This window comes from Hemiscyllium ocellatum, chromosome 13 (assembly GCF_020745735.1).
Source record: "Hemiscyllium ocellatum isolate sHemOce1 chromosome 13, sHemOce1.pat.X.cur, whole genome shotgun sequence".
In the NCBI taxonomy this organism is placed as follows: Eukaryota; Metazoa; Chordata; class Chondrichthyes; order Orectolobiformes; family Hemiscylliidae; genus Hemiscyllium; species Hemiscyllium ocellatum.
In genome coordinates, this window is record NC_083413.1 from 12,492,575 (window position 1) to 12,513,897 (window position 21,323).

Here is a 21,323-nt window from a genome sequence, read left to right on the forward strand (position 1 = left end):
TCTTTGTTTCCTGTCAGCCAACCATCTTTCAATCCAAGTTAGTACTTTGCCTCCAATACCATGCGCCCTAATTTTGCTCAGTAATTGGTAGCATATACATGGGAACACCACCACCTTCAAGTTCCCCTCCCAGTCACTCACCATCCTGACTTGGAAATATATCGCCGTTCCTTCACTGCTATGGGTCAAAATCCTGGAATATCATCCCAAATGGCATTGTGGGCCAACCCTCAGCAGGTGGACTGCAGCAGCTTGACAAAGGCAGTTCACCCCCACCTTCTCAAGGGCAACTAGGGGTGGGAAATAAATGCTGGCCCAGCCATGTCTCACAACTGAATGTTTTTTTTAAGAAATGAGAGTGAAGTTGGGCCGTTCAGGTCAAGAATAGTTTTCTTCCCCCAAAATAAAGCAGTCACAGAAACCCAGAACTCATCCCCCAGCAAGGTGTCTGAGATGGGGATGGAAAGGTGTCCAATTGAAAGGATCATAACTGGCATTGGTAGATTTTTCACAGGCAAGTCCAAGTAGTTGGAGTTAAGACTGAGATCATGACATTTGTGAATAGAGGCAAAATGGTGAAAGACTACCACTGGAAGAATTCCATGAAGATAGATGTCCACGAACCAATTTTAATGAACAATTAATTGCTTATTTTCTGTAAACGAAATTCTGTGCAGAACCTGAAGAAACCATGTGGATTTAACATACAAAGGAGCAGAATCTTTGCATCAAGCATCCCTCATAAAATCGCAGAAATAAAAACTCTGAAAACAGGAACAGGAATACACCATTCAGCCCTTTGATAGTCTACCATTCAATCTGATCACGACTGATCATCCAACTCAATGCACTGTTCCTGCTTTCTCTCCATATCCTTTGATTCCTAAATCTAGCTCCATCGATCAATGTGGCTGTAATGAGAGAGCGAGAGGGATGAAGAGAATGGCAATCGCTGAAGACTGTGGTGCTGGAAAAGCACAGCCAGTCAAGCAGCATCTGAGGAGCAGGAGAATCGACATTTCAAGCATAAACTCTTCATCAGGAAAGAGTCTCATGCCCGAAACATTGACTCTCCTCCTCCTCGGATGCTACCTGACCGGCTGTGCTTTTCCAGCACCACACTCTTCGACTCTGATCTCCAGCATCTGCAGTCCCTTACGTTCTCCTCCATGAAGCAAATGGCATGTTGGCTCAGGGGTTAGCACGGAAGAAACAGGAATTTCGACGTTTCAGGCATAAGCCTGATTGATTCATTCCTGATGAAGGGCTTATGCCCGAAACGTCGAATTTCCTGTTCCTTGGATGCTGCCTGACCTGCTGCGCTTTTCCAGCAACACTTTTGGATTTAACCGGACACTCCCTTTTGATCTATTAATCTGTGAAGCATTAGCAGTGATGAAATGCCTAATGTCAACATGCAATCAGCTCTGATCTCCAGCATCTGCAGACCTCACTTTCTCCTCAGGGGTTAGCACTGCTGCCTCACAATGCTAGAGACCTGGGTTCGATTCCAGCCTTGGACGACTGCCTGGGTGGCATTTGTACATTCTCCTTGTGTCTGTGCACAACTGTGCTCCAGTTCCCTCCTACAGTCCAAGGATGTGCAAGTTAGGAGGATTGGCCATGCCAAATTGTCCAGGGATCTACAGACTAGGTGGGTTAGCCATGGGAAGTGCTTCCAAACCCAGGGCTAAGCTGATTGCATGTTGACATTAGGCATTTAATCACTGCTAATGCTTCACAGATTAATAGATCAAAAGGGAGTGTCCGGTTAAATCCAAAAGTGCTCTGATAGGGTGTGGGTCTGAGTAGGATGTTCTTTGTTGGTTTTGTGCATGGGCTGAATAGACTGCTCCTACACTTTAGGAAATCTTTGTTTCTAATGAACAGGCATCATACAGTAAAACTTGGCTTCAGTCAAGAGGCCAAGTGTTCCAATCTCTCCCTGTGTGCACCTCTGACCCACTTCATGTTGATTATTGCGGAGGTGGTGTTTCTGGTGTCTCCCTCCCATCTGAGTGAAATGTGTCTCAGGGATTGCTGTCTCTGGGGTGGGGTGGGGAGAATCAACATCAGGTGCCCCGCACTAGCTGCCTGATCGAAAACACATGCTTGGCACCGGCTTCTAGCACTTTTCTGACTCAGTCACGACATCCAGGAGTTAGTCTGTTAGCTGTGCCAACAACGAGCTTCTTGTTTCAGTTAGTCAAGAGGGAGAAGGGGAAAGAAATGCAACTCGTGAGAAGATCAGAGCGCTCTTGGATTTAACTGCGCACTCTCCTTCGATCTATTAACCTGTGAAGCGTTAGCAGTGGTGAAATGCCTCATGTCAACGTGCAGCCAGCTTGGCCCTGGGTTTGGAAGCACATTAATTGGGCTTTCAACAAATGATTTGTTAGCTTCTCCTGTCATGCTTTCACTTTGCCCAGCTTTCTTGTTACAAAGGATATTTTCTTCAACAAAGGGGATCAGCCTCTTACGAAATTGGCTTCCCCTTGGTGAGCTGGATCATCTATCCATTAACCTTGTGAAACCTGCTGCTAACACGCAGTTACTCTCACACACACTCTCCCACCCAGATTCAAAACCTGAGGAAAAGCTGCTGGGCTGGAAATTCAATCTGTGGTCACTTTGATGCCAGATATTTAATTCCACACGAAGTTATGCTCAGATTGTGATCAACTTGATTCAGCATGTCTAGCTTTGAGAAAGCTGGCTTTATGAAAAGAGACCAGTGTGTAACTGAGTTTAAGGAATGCTTCCATACCCTGGTATTCACATCCTGAGGTCTCATAATGTTACCTGATTCAACTTGGATTCTAGGTATTATCACACAATCTAGTTGGCATCCTAAACTTGGGCAGGGAATGCTGGGTAGCAAGATGCCATATAAAGCTCAGTTGATAGCACTCTTGTCTCTGAAAAAGGACAGTGGGACAAAAATCAAGGCTTTCCTATTGTGATAGAGTCATTTTTCTTATATTCATTCACGGGGTGTGTGGGTGTCATTGCCCTAGAGAAAATGGTGATGAATTGCCTTTTTAAACCACTGCAGTCTCCATGACTCCTTTTCCAAATGAAAATGTTGCAAGGGGTTCCCAAAAACACAGCATTAAACATTCAGGTTTGTAGCTACTTCCACATGTAAATACACCCCACTGCAGGGCAAACTGATCCATTGGTTTCTGGACTAATTCTCAACACAGTGCAGCGCTTTTAGCAAATGTTAACAATAGCCGAATCACATCTGATTTGGGTATGATGTTCTGAGGTTTGCAGGCACAAGCTGGTTGATCATGATTGGCATGTTGCCTGCTGAGGATGGTCAATGACACGTGCTTGATACTGTCCACCATGAGTGAGCTACATGCCTGACATCACACTGGCACAGCAACTCGTATATCACATTGTTCATCTTCACGGCTTGAAGACATCATCCTGTTAGTGGAGAACAGCACCCATGCCACTATCTTCGGCCCTGAACAGTGCCCAGTCCACCTCAAGTTACCCAGGGAAGTGTGCTGAAAATGTGTTGCTGGAAAAGCGCAGCAGGTCAGGCAGCATCCAAGGATAAGGAGAATCAACGTTTCAGGCATAAGCCCTTCTTCAGGCTCATGCCCGAAACGTCGATTCTCCTTATCCTTGGATGCTGCCTGACCTGCTGTGCTTTTCCAGCAACACATTTTCAGCTCTGATCTCCAGCATCTGCAGTCCTCACTTTCACTCAGGGAAGTGTCTCAAGATATTCTAACGGGTGAAAAGGTACCCTGTGTTGCACCTGCTTCTTTGCAGGAAACCGACAAATGGCTTCCTCCACCGAAAGCTAGCTGCTGACAAACCAGAAAGACACTTTGTCTGCCCCACAAATGAATAATGGGATATGAGTTTCAGTGCCAGTGTGATGCCAGAGATGGAGGTGTCCCAGTGACTGGCAGATCATATTAAACATCAGGTTCTATTGACTATGCACAGTAGGTACACTGCCTATCATGTTCAACCAATCCATGCTTGCAAACCAGAGTACCATGCCTAATATTAGATATGATTCTGCTATTGGACAACATTCACTAATCAATCCAGGCTATACTAAGAATTGCACCAGAAACCAAGGGGATTGGAGTGTGGCGTATTTGCATATGCTAAACGTTTCACGTAATGACACCCATGACCATGTTTTATGTCAAAAAATGAAATTTGCACACACATTGTGTGTTTCTCATTTAGAAAGAGGAGCTGGATATTGCCAATCTTTGTTGTATTCCTGCAACAACGCACTGGCTAGTCAGAGTCTACCTCCTTGGTTTAAGAATGAAGTTTGAGAAGAATCCTGCTCCTGCTGTTTCTCCATGCCTATTATAGTCTAACCAATCAGTACATTCTTCTCCTGTTATCTTAATTACTGTTCCATTTCTGGTTCCTTGTCTCCTGACTATTGCAGGAAGGAAAGCGTTGACTTTCTATTGCCTTTCAGCAACGTAGGAGAAAAAAAGTGTGCAGAATTAATTCAATGGACCGAAGGATGATTTACTGTATCGATAAACATCAAGTGCATTGGCTTAGACCAATGGATTAGGGGATGGATCCCTGTACCAGAGAACACCATAAAAACAGAGCACTGTTATAAAAGAAGCATAAGGTAATGAACCAAGGTAATTTTGACAGATAGTGTCACACATTAATTCATTTGCCCGTTATATTTCTCTTTGTATGTGCAGTACCTTAACACATTTAAAACAAATTAAAGTTATCTGATCCTAAATCAGACAAGAACTGGCACAGAATCAAAAAAGAGATATTAAGTCATAGGACTAGGTTAAGATTCTTAAAGGTGGATGGAGAGCAAGAGAGTTTGGTGGAAGGTATCCGAGACTCTGGGGCCTAGGTGGCTGAAGACCTGGCTACCATTGGTTGGGTGATAAGTTGAGAAGCACAGAATTCTCGGATGATTGTAGTTTGGGAAGAGATTATGGAGATGTTGGGGGGTGGGGGGGGTGAGCGGCGAGGCCAGGGAAGGATAGAAAGATGAGATTTAGTAAACTGATAATGAACTAAAAGCTGCGTAGCATTTCTGACATATATCTTCTTCCTTCAACATAGTTAGCATACAGAAAATCTACTGCAAGGCCGGTCTCTGACCTTTCATTTGAAAACTAAAAACTCAAAAGTACAGAAGCAATGAGGCACCTCATGAAATAGACAGAGATCTGCCTTTATAGCATCAAGAAATTTGATGACCATTCTGCAGAAGATCCTTTAAAGAGTAGTTCCAAGACTTTCATTGTAACATTAGTCACATCCTTCTGCCTGATTGCAAACTTCTAACCTGAAAGCTAGCGCAAAACAATAAATATTTTACTTTGGTAGATATTGCAATACTTTGGCTCATACAAGGAGGAACTGGTTGACTGGATATTTGAAACTGAACAACAAGGAAATTGTAATAGTTGCGAAAGGGAACTGTAATGTGTGGGCTAGGCAGGGAACTGTACTGCACTAGGCAGGGAACTGTCCTTTTATTTTGGGTTCAGATCCGATAGATGGAATGGAAGGAGATTATTGCTTCAAAAACTTGAAGAGTCAAGGGCAACTGGCCACTTCTCAGTTCAGCTGTGAGTAGATACAAGCCCAGGCCACTCAACTGGCTGGAATTCAGCTCAAATTTCAGCATATCCACCTTGGGGAGGGTAGGGCACATATTAATGTGCTCTCCAAGTCTAAGAGGCATTGTCAGGGGTGCTAATGCAAAGTGAGCTCTGAACCATGTCTGGACTGTGCCATTAATCCCGAACCCACTTACAGGGTGTTACAGAAACTGGCTCATCCAGGTGAAGAGTTGAAACAGTCAGTCATCTCTCACCTAACTAGAAACGGGAACAGTTCAAATCTAGCAAAGCTGTACACACGTACAGGAATGTGCCATGGGGTGATGGAAATGGGGAGTGGGGGGAGGGGGCACGGGGGGGGAGTGTCAGCTAGTAGATTTATTGGTTCTTACTGCTGCGTTGATCCAATCTTGGGTCGAGCCAGGAGGTTGTCTTGGTTTTGTGGTTGGTGAAGTAAATTTCTCCCTCAGGTGTCACTGCTTGTTCCCACCCTTCAGGCATTGGCTCTGTTTAAACGGAAACACCACGAGAATCACCCATGAGACTCCTTCTTGTTTTGAAACTTTTTCCTTTGCAAAACAGCGACTGATGGTGGATACAGTAACCCAGCAATTCCGACCAGCACCTTCCCCCCCCCGCCCGCAAACCCCCTCTACCACCACGATCAATAGAAAGCCTCAGCACCACAACATTCGGAATAGCTAACTCAAAACCCCTTTGCAAAAGGCAAAGGAATGGTCTCTCAAAAACCAACGCTGAAATTATTAGGAAGTAGGAGCTATTTTTAGGTCCATTTTTGAACCTGAAGTGGGCACCATGCACTGATTGTGCCTTTCAAATAGAGAGTGGAAAAAGGCCATTTGGCCCATTGAGTATCACCAAAACTCCAAATAGCACCCCACCCACTATATCCCCATTTTTTTTCCATGACTAACTCACCCAGCCTGCACATCCCAGGGCAGTATGGGCAATTTAGCACAGCCATTCCACCTGACCTGCACATTCTTTGGACTGTGCAAGGAAACCGGAGCACTCCGTGAAAACACACGCAGACACAGGGAGAACATACAACGCCACACAGACAGGAATCAAACCCAGGTACCTGGCATTGTGAGGCAGCAGTGCTAACCACTGGGCCATCATGCCATTCAATTAGTAAGCCCAAGGGTGCTCCTTATAACCTGCATCTTTGAACTAAAAGTGCTGTCTGCAAATTTCCTCAGCACCAATTTCTGTCTGATCATTCACTCCTGTGTGGAGCCAAGAAATGTTTCGCTCTGATATAATCAATGTTGACACGGCCGTTTGGGAACGTGAGTGAACGGAGACGTTTCATTGACCTCACTTCTCAATGATTCGTTTTCATTTATTGATGTTTCAGAACAGGTGCACTTTTGACAAAGGCATGAACCTGGGTTACTCAGTACCTAACTGGGAATACACACTGGAACCTGCAAGTTGCCAAATCGTTCACATTGGATGCCTTGCTTCCTTCTGACTGCTATTCTATTTCAGGACTGGTCGAACAAGACTTTCTGCGTCTTCCAAGTTGTCAGGCCGATTGGGAAATTGTACCATGTAGCCCTTTCCGTGCCTCTGATCATTCACAATGAGCAGGATTTCCACCTGAATGCCTTTTCCTAAATGTTCAGACAACACAACAGAGCCAAAGCATTTGTGTTTGAACTCGTGTGTTTGCTAAATGAGAAAGGAGATTTATCACAAAGGAGTTTTTAAAAGAAAATAAATTCTCATCACCCTCTCATGAATTGGTGGTTAGGTCTCATTTTGAATGGGAACATGTATTGTCACCTCATCTGAAAAGGCTTCAACACCTTAAAGCATGTATTTCTTAGTGTGTGCACTTTAGGCCTGATTTTAACATTTCCTACATAGTAGGAATGGCTCACAGAATTACCATGATGCAGTAGGAGGCCATTCAGCCCATCGTGCCTGCAATGGCGTTATCCCTAGTGCTATTCTCCTATGTATTCCCCATATACTTGTGCACCATTGCTATCCAAATAATCATCCAATGCTCTTCTAACTGCCTCCCTTGTACTGTCCCTCCCACATTTCCAGGCAGTGCATTCTAATTAGTCACTGCATGAAAAGGTTTCTCGCATCTCACATCACTTTATTTGCACATCACTTCAAATCTATATCCTCTCGTTTTTCTTTACTTTTCCTATCTCCCTATCTGCTCTGTCCATCCCGCTAGTGATTTTTGAAAACCCCAACGAAATCTCCTCTCAGCATTCTTCTCTCCAACTTCTTCGTTCTACCCAACTTTCTTCAGCCTACCCTCGGAAATGAAGGTTCTCATTTCTGGAGCCGTTCTTGTAGATGGTTATAATGGTGGTCAGGTCCTTGCCATCAGATTTTTATCTGTCGCCCTTTTGAATCGGTCTATTTGTGATCACCAACAATGGTTGTTGTCCCAGGCAGCTGAGGGCTTTATTAATATCTAACGGACAAACTCCCTGGGCACCGTTCAGATTTTAACGCAAGGATGCTCCAGATATGTGTAATGTCAAGTGCACCAGGGGAATTGGGGCAGGAGCAAGGATCAGGATTGGAAACTTTCACATTGACTTACAGTAAAGGGAACAGGAATACTCACCCTGACCCCAGCAGGGAGCACAGCAACTCTGTCTGTCCCAAAGCTTCATCCCTCCCACCCTCCAACTGAGCAGCAAGCAAAGAAAGTGTCTGAAGGTAGCTTTTGCCAGCTGACCCACTGAAGCCTCATGAACTGGGAGGCACGGTGGCACAGTGGTTAGCACTGCTGCCTCACAGAGCCAGAGACCTGGGTTCAATTCCCACCTCAGGCAACTGTATGGGTGGAGTTTGCATATTCTCCAATTGTCTGTGTGGGTTTGCTCCGGTTTCCTCCTACAGTCCAAAAATGTGCAGGTTAGGTGAATTGGCCATGCTAAATTGCCCCTAGTGTTAGGTGAAGGAGTAAATGTAGAGGGGTGGGTTGCTGTTCGGAGGGACTTGTTGGGCCAAAGGGCCTGTTTCCACACTGTAAGTCATTTAATCTAATCAAACTATCCTATAAGCTCACGCCCTCCACCTCAGTGAGCCATGATTGATCCCATCGCTCCCCAGCCCATTAAGAAATTGACAGAGATCGATGGAACTAGTCTGGAGGGTTTGAACATAGAACATAGTGCAGTACAGGCCCTTCAGCCCTCGATGTTGCGCCGCCCTGTCATACTAATCTGAAGCTCATCCCACCTACACTATTCCATGTACATCCATATGCCTGTCCAATGACGACTTAAATGCACTTAAACTTGGTGAATCTACTACCGTTGCAGGCAAAGCATTCCATACCCTTACCACTGTCTGGGTAAAGAAACTACCTCTGACATCTGTCTTATACCTGTCTCCCCTCACTTTAAAGTTGTGTCCCCTTGTGTTTGCCATCCCCATACTTGGAATAAGGCTCTCCCTGTCCACCCTATCTACCCCTCTGATTATCTTGTATGTCTTTATTAAGTCACCTCTCAACCTTCTTCTCTCTAATGAGAACAGCCTCAAGGCCCTCAGCCTTTCCTCGTAAGACATTCCCTCCATACCAGGCAACATCCTAGTAAATCTCCTCTGCACCCTTTCCAAAGCTTCCACATCCTTCTTATAATGCGGTGACCGGAACTGTACACAATACTCCAAATGCGGCCGTACCAGAGCTTTGTACAGCTTCAGCATAACCTCCTCGTTCCGGAACTCAATCCCTCTATTAATAAGTTATAAAGAAAGGCTGGAAAGGCTGGGGCCTTTTTCACTGGAGCGTAAGAGGTTGAAAGGCGACCTAATAGAAGATTATAAAATAATATGGGGTATACATGGAGTTGATGGCAGTCGTCTTTACCCTAAGCTGGGGAATTTCAAGATGAGGGCGGCATATTTTTAAGGTGAGAGGAGAGAGATTTTAAAAAGACATTAGAGGCAACCTTTTTTACACAGAGGGTGGTTCGTGTGTGGAATGAACTTGTTGAGGAAGTGGTGGATGTGGACACAGTCACAATGTTTAAAAGACATTTGGATAAGTACATGTACAGGAAAGGTTTGGAGGGATATGGACTGGTTGGATCAAAGGGGCTGTTTCCAAACTGTATGACCATGACTCCCTACATTCATTTGCAACAGAACGGAAGGAAAATATTTCATTGAGCACATGAAACATAAGCCCAAAATTATAGCTTTTCCTCTCCCTGCGGGGTTGGGTGGGCTTTGGATTCAACAGCACATTAATAGAATGGCATTTCTCCAAGACCAGTTGTTCAAGGGTCATGGAGGCCACAGGTGCCAATAGCAGGACTCTGGGATCCAAATCTCATGGAATACAGGGTCCCACCTCACACTGTCTTCAACACAAAGGCAGAAACCACTCTTTTCCCTACTCTCATTGAATTACATCAATTAGATACCAACAGGATATACACCCACCAAACATTTCTCTCAACTGTTCAACTCCCATGCCGCTCCAAATGTCTATAGACACTCTGCCCAGTCCCCTCCAAGATATCTCTGCTCATTCAATTCTAGCCTCTTCTGAATTCTCCATTTTAACTGCTCCTGTGACAGCAGCTGCCCAGCCCCCACCCCTGGACTGCCCCTCTCTAAAGCTTTACACATTTCTAGCGTTCCCCATCCTTCTTCAAGTCACACCTTAAAGCCACAAACTGTTGGTCGTCCACATTTACATCTCAGAATGTGGTTCGGTGCCAACCTTTCTCTCACAATGTTCCTACAAAAAAATCTTGGGTCATTTCACTGTGGTGAAGATGCTACACCAATGTCAGTTGTTGTTGCTATATGTGAACAACATGCAGGATGTTCAACAAAGACCTACACCATATGGAGTCACAAATCAGGCACAGTCCAGCTGAATGGTGGAGCAGGCTTAGAATCCCCACAGTGTGGGAGTAGGCCATTTGGCCCATCGATTCCATACTGACCTTCTAAATAGCGTCTCACCCAGACCCAATCTCCCTACCCCTGTAACTACATTTTACATAGCTAATCTACTTAGCCTGCACATGACAGGCAATGCAGCATGGTCAATCCAGCTAACCTGCACATTTTTAGGCTGTGGGAAGAAACTGGAGTACCCGGAGGAAACCCACACAGACACGGGGACAATGTGCAAACTCCACACAAACAGTCACCCAAGGGTGGGATAAAACTCAGGTTCCTGGTGCTGTGAGGCAGCAGTGCGAACCACTGAGCCACAATGTCACCTGCTATGTGGCCTCCTTCCATTCTGCCTGAAAGGGGAGCCCAGAAACAGAGGTCACAGTTTAAGGATTTGGGATAGACCATTGTGGACTGAGGTGAAGAGAATTTTCTTCACCTAGAGAGTGGGGAGCCTGTGGAAATCTCTGCCTCAGAGAGCAGTTGAGGCCAAAACATTGAATGTTTTCAAGAAGGAAATCTACGTAGTTCTTTAGGCTAAAGGGATCAAAGGGTATGGGGAGAAAGCAGGAACAGGATACAGATTGGATGCTCATCCTGGATCATATTGAAAGGCATAGCAGACTCAAAACGGCCTACTCCTGCTCCTATTTTCTATGTTTCTATTTTGTCAAGTTGTATCTGGACAGGGTAAGTAAATGGACAAGGTCCCATTCCTTGTGCTTCAGCCGGATGTCCCAGCTCCCATGTTATAGTGCAGAGTTGGTTAGGTGTCCCCTCAGCTGCTTATAGACAATGTCCTGGACTCTCCAGGAACGGAAATGTAATATGTACACTGTTGTGAACAACCAAGCAGCTAAAATATAGGAGCTTTGGGGCATGGATATGGTAAATTGATACGGTAGGAGAGTCCGAAAACCAGAGGGCTTAGTTTTAAGATAAGAGGGGAGGGAATTAAAATATACTTATGGGGCAACTTTTTCACACGGAGCGTGGTGTGTGTATGGAATGAGCTACTAGAGAAAGTGGTGGAGGCTGGTACAATCGCAACATTTAAAAGGCACCTGGATGGGTATATGAATAGGAAGGGTTTAAAAGGGATTATGGGCTAAGTGCTGGCAAATAGGACTAGATTATTTCGGGATACCTGGTCCAAGTGGATGAACATAGAACAATACAGCGCAGTACAGTCCCTTTGGCCCTTGATGTTGCGCCAATCCAAGCCCACCTAACCTACACTAGCCCACTATCCTCCATATGCCTATCCAATGCCCGTTTAAATGCCCATAAAGAGAGAAAGTCCACCACTGTTACTGGCTACGAGTTGGACTGAAAGATCTATCTCTGTGTTGCACATCTCTCTGACTCCATTTTCCTTTCTTTCTTTAATGCTTTTGTCTCTTGGTTATAAATATAAGGTGGGGAAAAAAGGCTGCTCAACCAGGTGAGTGTTGAAAGCTGGAATACGTGCAGTTGGTCTGAGGGAGTGTCTTTAGGAGAGAGATGATGGTGTAATGGCAATGCCACTCCTCTGGTTACCCAAATGCAATACTCTGGGTGTGTAGGTTCAAATCTTATCACAGTCACTGATGGTGTTTCCACTCTGTTAAGCAAAAGACCTCCTGTGAAACAGTGGTTGGGTCCCCACCTGAGGTTTGAGGCCTAGGTTCAAGTTCCACCTGCTCCAGATGTGTGTCTGATCAGGTTAATTAGAGGTATCTTCGTGCAGTTGGTAACTCTAATTGCAAGGCAGCTTTGCCTTCCTGGTTACAGGGAATATCCTTTAATTGCTCACATCATTGTTACGTCTGCCACTTAAAGGCATAATTATATCTAACTGCATACCAGAGTGTTACAAAGATGCTTCGCGCAGATACTTTGCAAGTGGGAGTTGTAAAAAGTTAAAGGTGTGACTTTCTTTTCTCATGGTTGTAATTCTGAAGGCAAATATAACCAGACGCTCTGTATAATCGGGGCTTTGTTGAATTGTATGATTGCCTCTCTAAGTAGCTACCTTGGCCAGATACAAAGACAAACCATTTCAAACATCTGTGTCCTCAAATTAATTTCATGAACAACAATTTTGACTGGAAGAACAAATAATGTCATTTGCAAGGGAATGTCCCAATAATAGAATGGCCAGCATAGACATTCAAGGTTACACTAGATTAAATAATTTGATTTAGTGACGCTGCTTGAGGGATAGATATTGATCAAGAAAACAAGGACAACTTCCCCACTCTTTGTCATATGCATTTTGTGGGCTCTTTTCACATCCACTGGAGACAGGAGTTTGGGCTTCCAAGTGAATTCTCAAGAGAAAGGCAGTGCAACACTGAAACATCAGTCTGGATATGTGCTCAGCCGTACACCAGGGTCTCACAACCCAGTGACACTGCCCCCTCTCTAAGGTCCAGGTTCAAGTCCCACTTCAGAATTCGATGATTTCTGGATGTGTGTTATAAGTCGTTCCAAACAGGTCAATATTTCAAAAAGAAAACAGTAACTCCAGAAGTTCTATTTACAATTAGTCCTGCAAATCAAGATGTGGTTTAATATCACATGCTAACAACCCAGCTGGGGAATAGCTGGTCCCCTTTGGAGAAACCATCGCGATGTGGTGTGGGACTTGAATCGTCAGATCATAAGTGAAAGTGCGACTGACAAGAGCCTCAGTTCACCCATAGACTGTCCAGAAGATACAGAAGCTTGAACACATACACCAACAGGTTCAAGAAGAGCTTCTTCCCTGTTTTTATTAGACTGATGAATAACTTCAAATAATTGTTGATCTTTCTTTGTGAACCTCCTGTGCAGCCATAACGTTGTATGCCTTGCTCTAAGTATCCTGTATGTCTTTGTTTGCTATGATCTGCCTACATTGCTCGTAAAACAAAGCTTTTTACTGTACTTAGGTACAATAAATCAAAGTAAATCATGTTCGGACAACAATTTAAGAGCTTGCAGGATACTGCACAGGGACACAGAACAGTTAATAAGAACTTTAAACATCTGCAGATAAATGGAGTGGAAGCACAACCCCCTCCTGATCAGTGTGGTATCATCCTGGATGGCATTTGTGGTATTTGTCACCCCAACCAGAATCTGGTCCCTGCTGAGGCTGGATTCTGGTCATTTGCTGTTCCCAATTAATCCTCCTTGTCATTAACAGAAACGGCTTGAGAAACTCAGCAGGTCTGGCAGCATCTATGGAGAGAAGGAAGAGTTAACGTTTCATTTCATTAAGTTTATTCTGCTTTCTCTCTATAGATGCTGCTGGACCTGCAGAGTTTCTCCAGCAATTGCTGTTTTTGTTTTAGAGTTACACCATTTTTGTTTTATTTATTCTTTGGTCTTTGCTTTGTCTGTGACCCGTCTAGCAATTAGTGATAGAGGATAAACCACTGTGGGGTAACTACAGAAGAGGCATTGTTGTGAGAAAACAGGAAGGTTTATTGAACAGAAGCAATAAATACAACTACATTTGGTCAGGCATAATCAATCGTTAGAATGAATAGATAGAATCCAGATAGAATGCTTTCTATGTGATAAGGACCCTCACCAACTTTTACAGTTGCACCATAGAAAGCATTGAATCTGGATACATCATGACTTAGAGTCATAGAGATGTACAGCATGGAAACAGACCTCTTGGGACATGGCAACTGCTCTGCCTAGGACTGTAAGAAACTAGAGGGTTGTGGGCATAGCCCAGTCCATCACGTAAGCCAACCTCCCGTCCATTAACCCCACCGACACTTCTCATTGCTTCAGAAAGGCAGCCAACATCATCAAAGACCCCTCCCACCCTGGTTAAACGCTCTTCCAACAGGCAAAAGGTTCAAACATTTAAACATACTTACCAAAAGGTTTAAGAACAGCTTTTCTCCCCACTGTTATTAGACTTCTGAATGGACCTCTCAAATTTCAAATCTAATGTTGATCTTGCTTTTTGAGCACCTTCTTTGCAACGTCATGATTTGGAGGAACCGGGGTGGACAAAGTTAAAAATCACACAACACCAGGTTATAGTCCAACAGGTTTATTTGAAACACTAGCTTTCGGAGCACTGCTCCTTCCACCTGATGTTATAACCTGTTGTTGTGTGATTTTTAACTTCTTTGCAACTGTAGCTTTGTATACCCCATGCTGTTCAATCATCCTATGATCTGCCTGTATTGCACACAAAACAAAACTTTTCACTGTACCTCAGTACATGTGACAATAATAAATCAAATCAAATAGGATCTTACGAAGCTGGTACAGTTACATCTGCCCCCTACAATAAAACTCATTGCCTCTACTCACAGACTATGTGACAACAGGAGAATTGATGGAACCAAAGTAATATTAATATTAATCTCTTCAGAACCAATATCTTATACAACATTGAGTGAGTAACTTTCCAACATAATTCCCTCTGCTAGGGAGTAAAGAACTGAACAAAGCAGCTGCTGCGGTGAATTCCTTTTGGAAAATAATCAGAATTCCCGGCATTTCCAAATGGGAGAAAGAAGCTAAAATAAAATAAACACAAGATCCTGAAGCTAGATTGACCATTCGTGTCCCATGCACCTTGACAGGTTCCCACAGGATGTAAAAGGCCTGCCTTCCATTCTAATTAGCCTCTGGCAACAATTCCAGGCTCTGGAAGAAGCTGGAGAAAGTGAGGACTGCAGATGCTGGTGATCAGAGTCAAGAATGTGATGCTGGAAAAGCACAGCAGGTCAGGCAGCATCCGAGGAGCAGGACAAGCGATGTTTCAGGCATAAGCTCTTCATCATTCCATCATCTTATGCCTGAAGCGTCAATTGTCCTGCTCCTCGGATGCTGCCTGACCTGCTGTGCTTCTCCAGCACCACTCACTCAACCCTGGAAGGATCTGCACTCAATTTCATGTACCCAGAGGCAAAATGCCCAACAAGTAAGCAACACGAGTGTGCAGACACGCACACATTAACAATTCACATGTGCACAAATATTTGTATGTATATACACACACATTACCATGCAACTGGACAAACTGCAAATCCTGTTTCCTCCCTAACCACAAATTACATTAATGCTTGTGTATCTGTTTACTTTCCCCACGCTTTTTCAATTCTGTACCGCCTCCGGGATAGAGTGCACTTTAGGAGGTAATTGTTAAGGCTCAATAAGATGAAGGATGTAAGTTGCAGGGCAGGGCAACAGAACCCTTCTCCACATCTGGTGTCAGCTATCAATATAAGATGGTTCCAGAACCAGTGGCCAGATGCACAATCTCTGTCAACCTCAAAGGAGCATTCATATTGCACGGATATGGATTTTCTGAACTCAGTCCCAGTCCTCTGTGGCTTGTATTTGCTTAGCTCTAATTCTAGAAGACTGGAATCAGATTATATTCATCTTTGAAATCTGATCCCCTCCTTTCCCTTTGGCAGAATTGTGTTGTTTGTTAAAGTACAATTGTTGCTGGGATCACAATATTGGTTTCAGTAAGGCAGGATCCTTGAACCCACCCCAAGTAATGGCGCTGTAAACAAACATGGCTTCAGATGGCCAATTGCTACTCATGTGGACAGAGCTCCTCTCTGTGGAACCTAACTCCAAAGAGGAACTTGAACAAGATTAGGACTGCTGAAAGTATGTTTTGTGAGTGATACGTTTTCCAGTGAGTCGTAAAAAGATATAGCAGAGCAGGAGCTGGTTTGGCCCATCATACCTGCGCTAGCTTCTGGTAGTATTTTCTAATTTGTCCCATACACTCTGATCTCCCCAGAACAAAACCTACAGCACTTGCTCTAAAAGCACTCCTAGTTTTGTGACCCTTGGAAGGTGGTGACATTGTGGTAATGTCACTGGGCCAGTAATCCTGAGCCTCAAGCTAATGTTCTGGGGTTTAACTCCCACTATCCCAGTGATACAAAGCGGTAAGTTCGGTGACTGTCATAAGAACTGAAAATTGCAGGAGAAACTCAAAAGAATCGGTGGAGAGAAAGCAGAGTTAATGCTTTGATCCCATTGACTCTTCTTCAGCATCTGCAGTTTTTTGTTTGATTTTCATGGAAAATGACATATTTTGGTTCAACTCATCTGGTAGATATCTTCTTAATCAACCTGTTCGGAAACACTCTGTAGTAGGTGGGTCTAGAACTCTGACCCTCTGGTTCAGAGGTAGGAACACTACCACTGCATCACAAGAGTCCTCAACCCAAATTGTATTCTTGGATGAACATACCATGCTATGATTTTGAAACGTTAATGTTTTTTTGTCCACTCTCTGGCACGGCAGATGTTGAAATTTGAATTTGATAGAAATCTGTAACTAAACCAACATAGCCTGATGGTGATTGTTATAAAGACCCATCTGGTTCATTGACACACTACAGGGGAGAAAATCTACCATCTGTAGTGATTAGGATAAGGTCTGCTCAATGAACTTCATAGGAGTTCCCTGATTGGGGCTATTAACCTGGTCCAATCAGGGAGCCCTGGCTGACAGATATAAACATCAGGTGTTCTGCTAAATCTAAGAGATGGTTCAGGACTAGCAGGGTCAGGGTCATGTACTATGCACATGTAAATAAAGGGTGGCTTAGTGGCGGGATACCGGCCTCTGTGGAGTCATTTCGCCATCCTTACGAGGTCTGCCAGTCAGTGCAACTACATTGATGCTAGACCCATTGAGAAATAATAAAGCCAGGCCTAAGGTGATGTCCTTATCCCATAAACAAATTAATGAATTAGTCTAGGGAATAATATCAGTGGAAGGAGATGGTAGCTTAGCTACAATGTTACTGAGCTATTGATCCTGAACTAACTGTCTGAACAAAGTTAAAAATCACACAACACCACCTTTGAGTCAAACAGGTTTATTTGAAAATACAAGCTTTCAGAGCGCTGCTCCTTCATCAGGTAGGTAGAGTCAACCAATGCTCTGAAAGCTTGTACTTCCAAATAAATCCGTGGGAATGTGAAGTCATCCATTGTGGTAGGAGTAACAGTTAAAAAGGACTATTACTTGAATGGTAACAAGTTGCAGCATGCTGCTGTGCAGAGGGACCTGGGTGTCCTTGTGCATGAATCACAGAGGGTTGGTCTGCAGGTACAAGAAGTAATTAGGAAAGCAAATGGAATATTGTCCTTCCTTGCTAAAGAGATTGAGCTTAAAAGCAGGGACAGTATATTGCAGCTGGACCGGGTGCTGGTGAGTCCACACCTGGAGTATTGTGTGCAGCTTTGGTCTCCTTATTTGAGAGAGGATGCACTGACACTACAGGGGGTACAGAGGAAGTTCACTAGGTTGATTCCGGAGCTAAGGGGGTTGGTTTATGAGGGGAGACTGAGTAGACTGGGATTATATTGATTGGAATTCAGAAGATTGAGGAGGGAGCTCATAGAAACACGTAAAATTTTGAAGGGAATAGATAAGATAGAAGTAGATAGGATATTTCCACTGGTAGGTGAAACTAGGACGAGGGCATAGCCTCAAAATTAGAGGGAGCAGATTTAGAACTGAATTGTGAAGGAATTTATTCACCCAGAGGGTTGTAAAGTCTATGGAATTCCCTGCTCAGTGAAGTAGTTGACGCTACTTCAGTAAACGTTTTTCAGGCAGAGATAGATATTTTTTGAACAATAAAGAAATTAAGGAATATGGTGAGAACACAGGGAAGTGGAGCTGAGTCCATGAAAAGATCAGCCATGATCTTATTGAATGACGGAGCAGGCTCGAGAAGCCAGAAGGCCTACTCCTGCTCCTAGTTCTTATGTTCTTGTATCCTGGTGTTGTGTGATTTTTAACTTTGTTCACCCCAATTCAGTACCAGCACCTCCACATCATAACTGTCTGGAGACATGAATATCCATCACACCAGATTGGAAAATTTGAATTCAGTTAATTAATCTGTAATATAATATTAGTCTGGTTAATAATGATCCTGGAACTACAGAATTATTACAAAATAATCTCCTTTCAGGAAGGAAATCTATTATCTTTAGCTGTTGGGATTTATATTTTGACTTCACAGCCACAGTAATGGTGTTGCCTCTGAACTGACTGACCAAACCATTCAGTGTCACCAAACTTCCACCAGGTGGACTGAAGTCGCTCAATAAAGCGGCGACCTCTCAATTGCAACTGAAGATGGGCCACTGAATGTCGACCTTGCCAGTGACTCCTGCATCTTCAGATGGCTTTGCTGAATCTGATATTACAATAGGGTATCTGGGACTGCTCAGTGACTTGGTTGGCATTTTTCTGATTCAGGATAGCATTGCATTGAAACACCAAGGGATTGCAATAGCAAAAATGTCAAGTCACTGCTTGAACAAGAGCAGGACCCTCTTCATGGTGCCTTGTCCAACATTATTCCCTCAACCAACATCACTAAAAGCAGATTAATGTATTTAAATTTTGCAGTTTATGGGATCTTGCTGTGTGGAAATAGCTACTGCACATGTTTGCCAACTAATAGTCACAGCATTTCAAACCAATTTGCCTTGGGAGAACATTGTTGGGAGACAAGATTGGAAGTTCCAGAAACAAAAGCTTGGTCTCCCTCCTCCTATCCCTCCGCCTTTGTTTAGAATGACTCCTTCATCTGTTCATCAAGTCTTGCAAGGAAAGTTGTTCATCCAATCATCCACATACCCACTCTGCGAAAGAGCTATCAACCAATTGGTCCCTTTTCCCTACCCTTTCCCTGTAGCCCTACAAATGTCCTGGGAAAAAGTCTCCGGCTATCTACTCTATGCCTCTCATCGTCTCATACAACTCTAATGGCTATCATGAGGCGGCATAATTTTAAGGTGATTGGAGGAAGGTTTCGGGGAGCTGTCAGAAGTAGGTTCTTTACACAGAGAGTGGTGGGTGCGTGGAATGCAGTGTTAGCAGTTGTAGTAGAGTCAGATACATTAGGGACATTTGAGTGACTCTTGGATAGGCACATGGAAGATAGTACAATGAAGGGTATGCAGGTTGGTCTAATCTTCAAGTAGGATAAAAGGTCGGCACAACATTGAGGGCCGAAGGGCCTGTATCATGCTGTACTGTTCTATGTACTAAAGTAATTTGAAAATCACTGCTTCCACAAGCCTTTCAGACAGAACAATCCCAGAGTCCCTGATAAGTCTTGGAGAGCTCATAAAATGTTTCTTCCCACATATCTGTGGGGAACACTCGGCCACTTTGGCAGAAAGAAGAAGACAAGAGAAGTGCATGAAAAACAAACGGGCTAACACATTTTCCATTTCATCACAGGAGCCCCAGAATTGAACTCACATTTGGAAATGATTTACTGCTAGACAACTTTATGCAACAAATAACTTAGGAAACTGGTTGCACAGACAGCTGAGTGCTCAGCAATGTGAGGCTTTGAACCCAAGGGGAGGGGAATAGCTGCTCAATATTTAATTTGTCAATATTTAATCTGGTTTCCGCCTCTCTGGGCAGGCAAACACAAGGCGAGCAAAGCACTTACTGGAACACACAGCTGACAGCTTCAGCAGAGACAATTAATTTGCCCCCGGTCCCTCAAAAGGAATAACTTGCATCTTTAATGACCCCAGGGCATCCTGTACAATCCAGCAAAAAGTATTTTAAAAACCTACTCACTGTTGAAGTAAAGGAAACAAGGCAACCAATTTACACACAGCAAGATCCCAATATCTTGTTGATTAGATTAGATTGCTTACAGTGTGGAAACAGGCCCTTTGGCCCAACAAGTCCACACCGACCCGCCGAAGCGCAACCCACCCAGACCCATTCCCCTACACCTAACACTACGGGCAATTTAGCATGGCCAATTCACCTAACCTGCATATTTTTGGATTATGGGGGGAAACCGGAGCACCCGGAGGAAACCCACGCAGACACGGGGAGAATGTGCAAACTCCACACAGAGAGTCACCTGAGACGGGAATTGAACCCAGGTCTCTGGCACTGTGAGGCAGCAGTGTTAACCACTGTGCCACCGTGCCGCCCATATCTGTTACAACTGGATTATTTGAGGGTTAAATGTTGGCCACTGATGATTCTCCGGCTCTTCCTCAAAATGGACCCATAGGATCTTTTCAGTCCCACCTCAGACGGCTTCAGTGTATCACCTAGGGTCAAAGCTAAGTCACCATCGTCCTCAATAGAGAGCAACAACTGGTGGTGAGTTTAAACTGAGAGGCACCACACCAAGAGTTGAGATTAAGGCGGCAGGACCTTCAGAGTAACTGCTGCTGGTACAGAAACTGGGCCCATGCTATTGGCACCACAACCAACCAAGAGCTTACTGAGCACCAACTGAAGTAGGGCTCTTCTGACAGAACAGGATCCCTCAGTGCTACTCTCAGGCTTTATTGGATACTGGAACTTTAACTTGAAAACTTTTGCCACAGAGGCCAAAGTGTTACCTTGAGCTACCTCTGGTACAAATCTTTCATACAGTCCCTAAAGCAGGCCATTTGGCCCATCAAGTCTACACTGACTCTGCAAAGGGCATCCTACCCAGACCCCTATGTTTGCATTGCCCATGGCTAATCCACTTAGCCTGCACATTCCAGGACACTATGGTCAATTTAGCATGGTCAATCTACCTAACTTGCACACCTTGGGACCATACAGACAATGTGCAAACTCCACACAGACAGTCACCAGAGGCTGGAATCGAACCCAGGTCCCTGGCGCTGCGAGGCTGCAGTACTGACCACTGAGCTACCATGCCAATTCCAAACAAACTTCATTGGAGTTGGATCAGAGAGAGACATTTTTTGGTTGCAAGCACTTCATAAGTTGCAGGGACCCATCTCCAATGCACGTTA

General features: G+C 44.2%; 1 protein-coding gene across 2 annotated transcripts in view; it reads right to left on the minus strand.

Moving 5' to 3' along the window:
* The window catches only part of wwtr1 (WW domain containing transcription regulator 1), a 165,784-nt gene that overhangs the window by 13,844 nt on the left and 130,617 nt on the right, over window positions 1-21,323 (minus strand). Inside the window, exon 3 of one of the 2 annotated variants that reach the window (XM_060834539.1) lies at window positions 5,996-6,109. The exons of the other annotated variant lie outside the window; for it this stretch is intronic. Coding sequence (XP_060690522.1) covers window positions 5,996-6,109 — 114 coding nt within the window. The remainder of the gene's footprint in view (window positions 1-5,995; window positions 6,110-21,323) is intronic. 2 annotated transcript variants of the gene reach the window in all.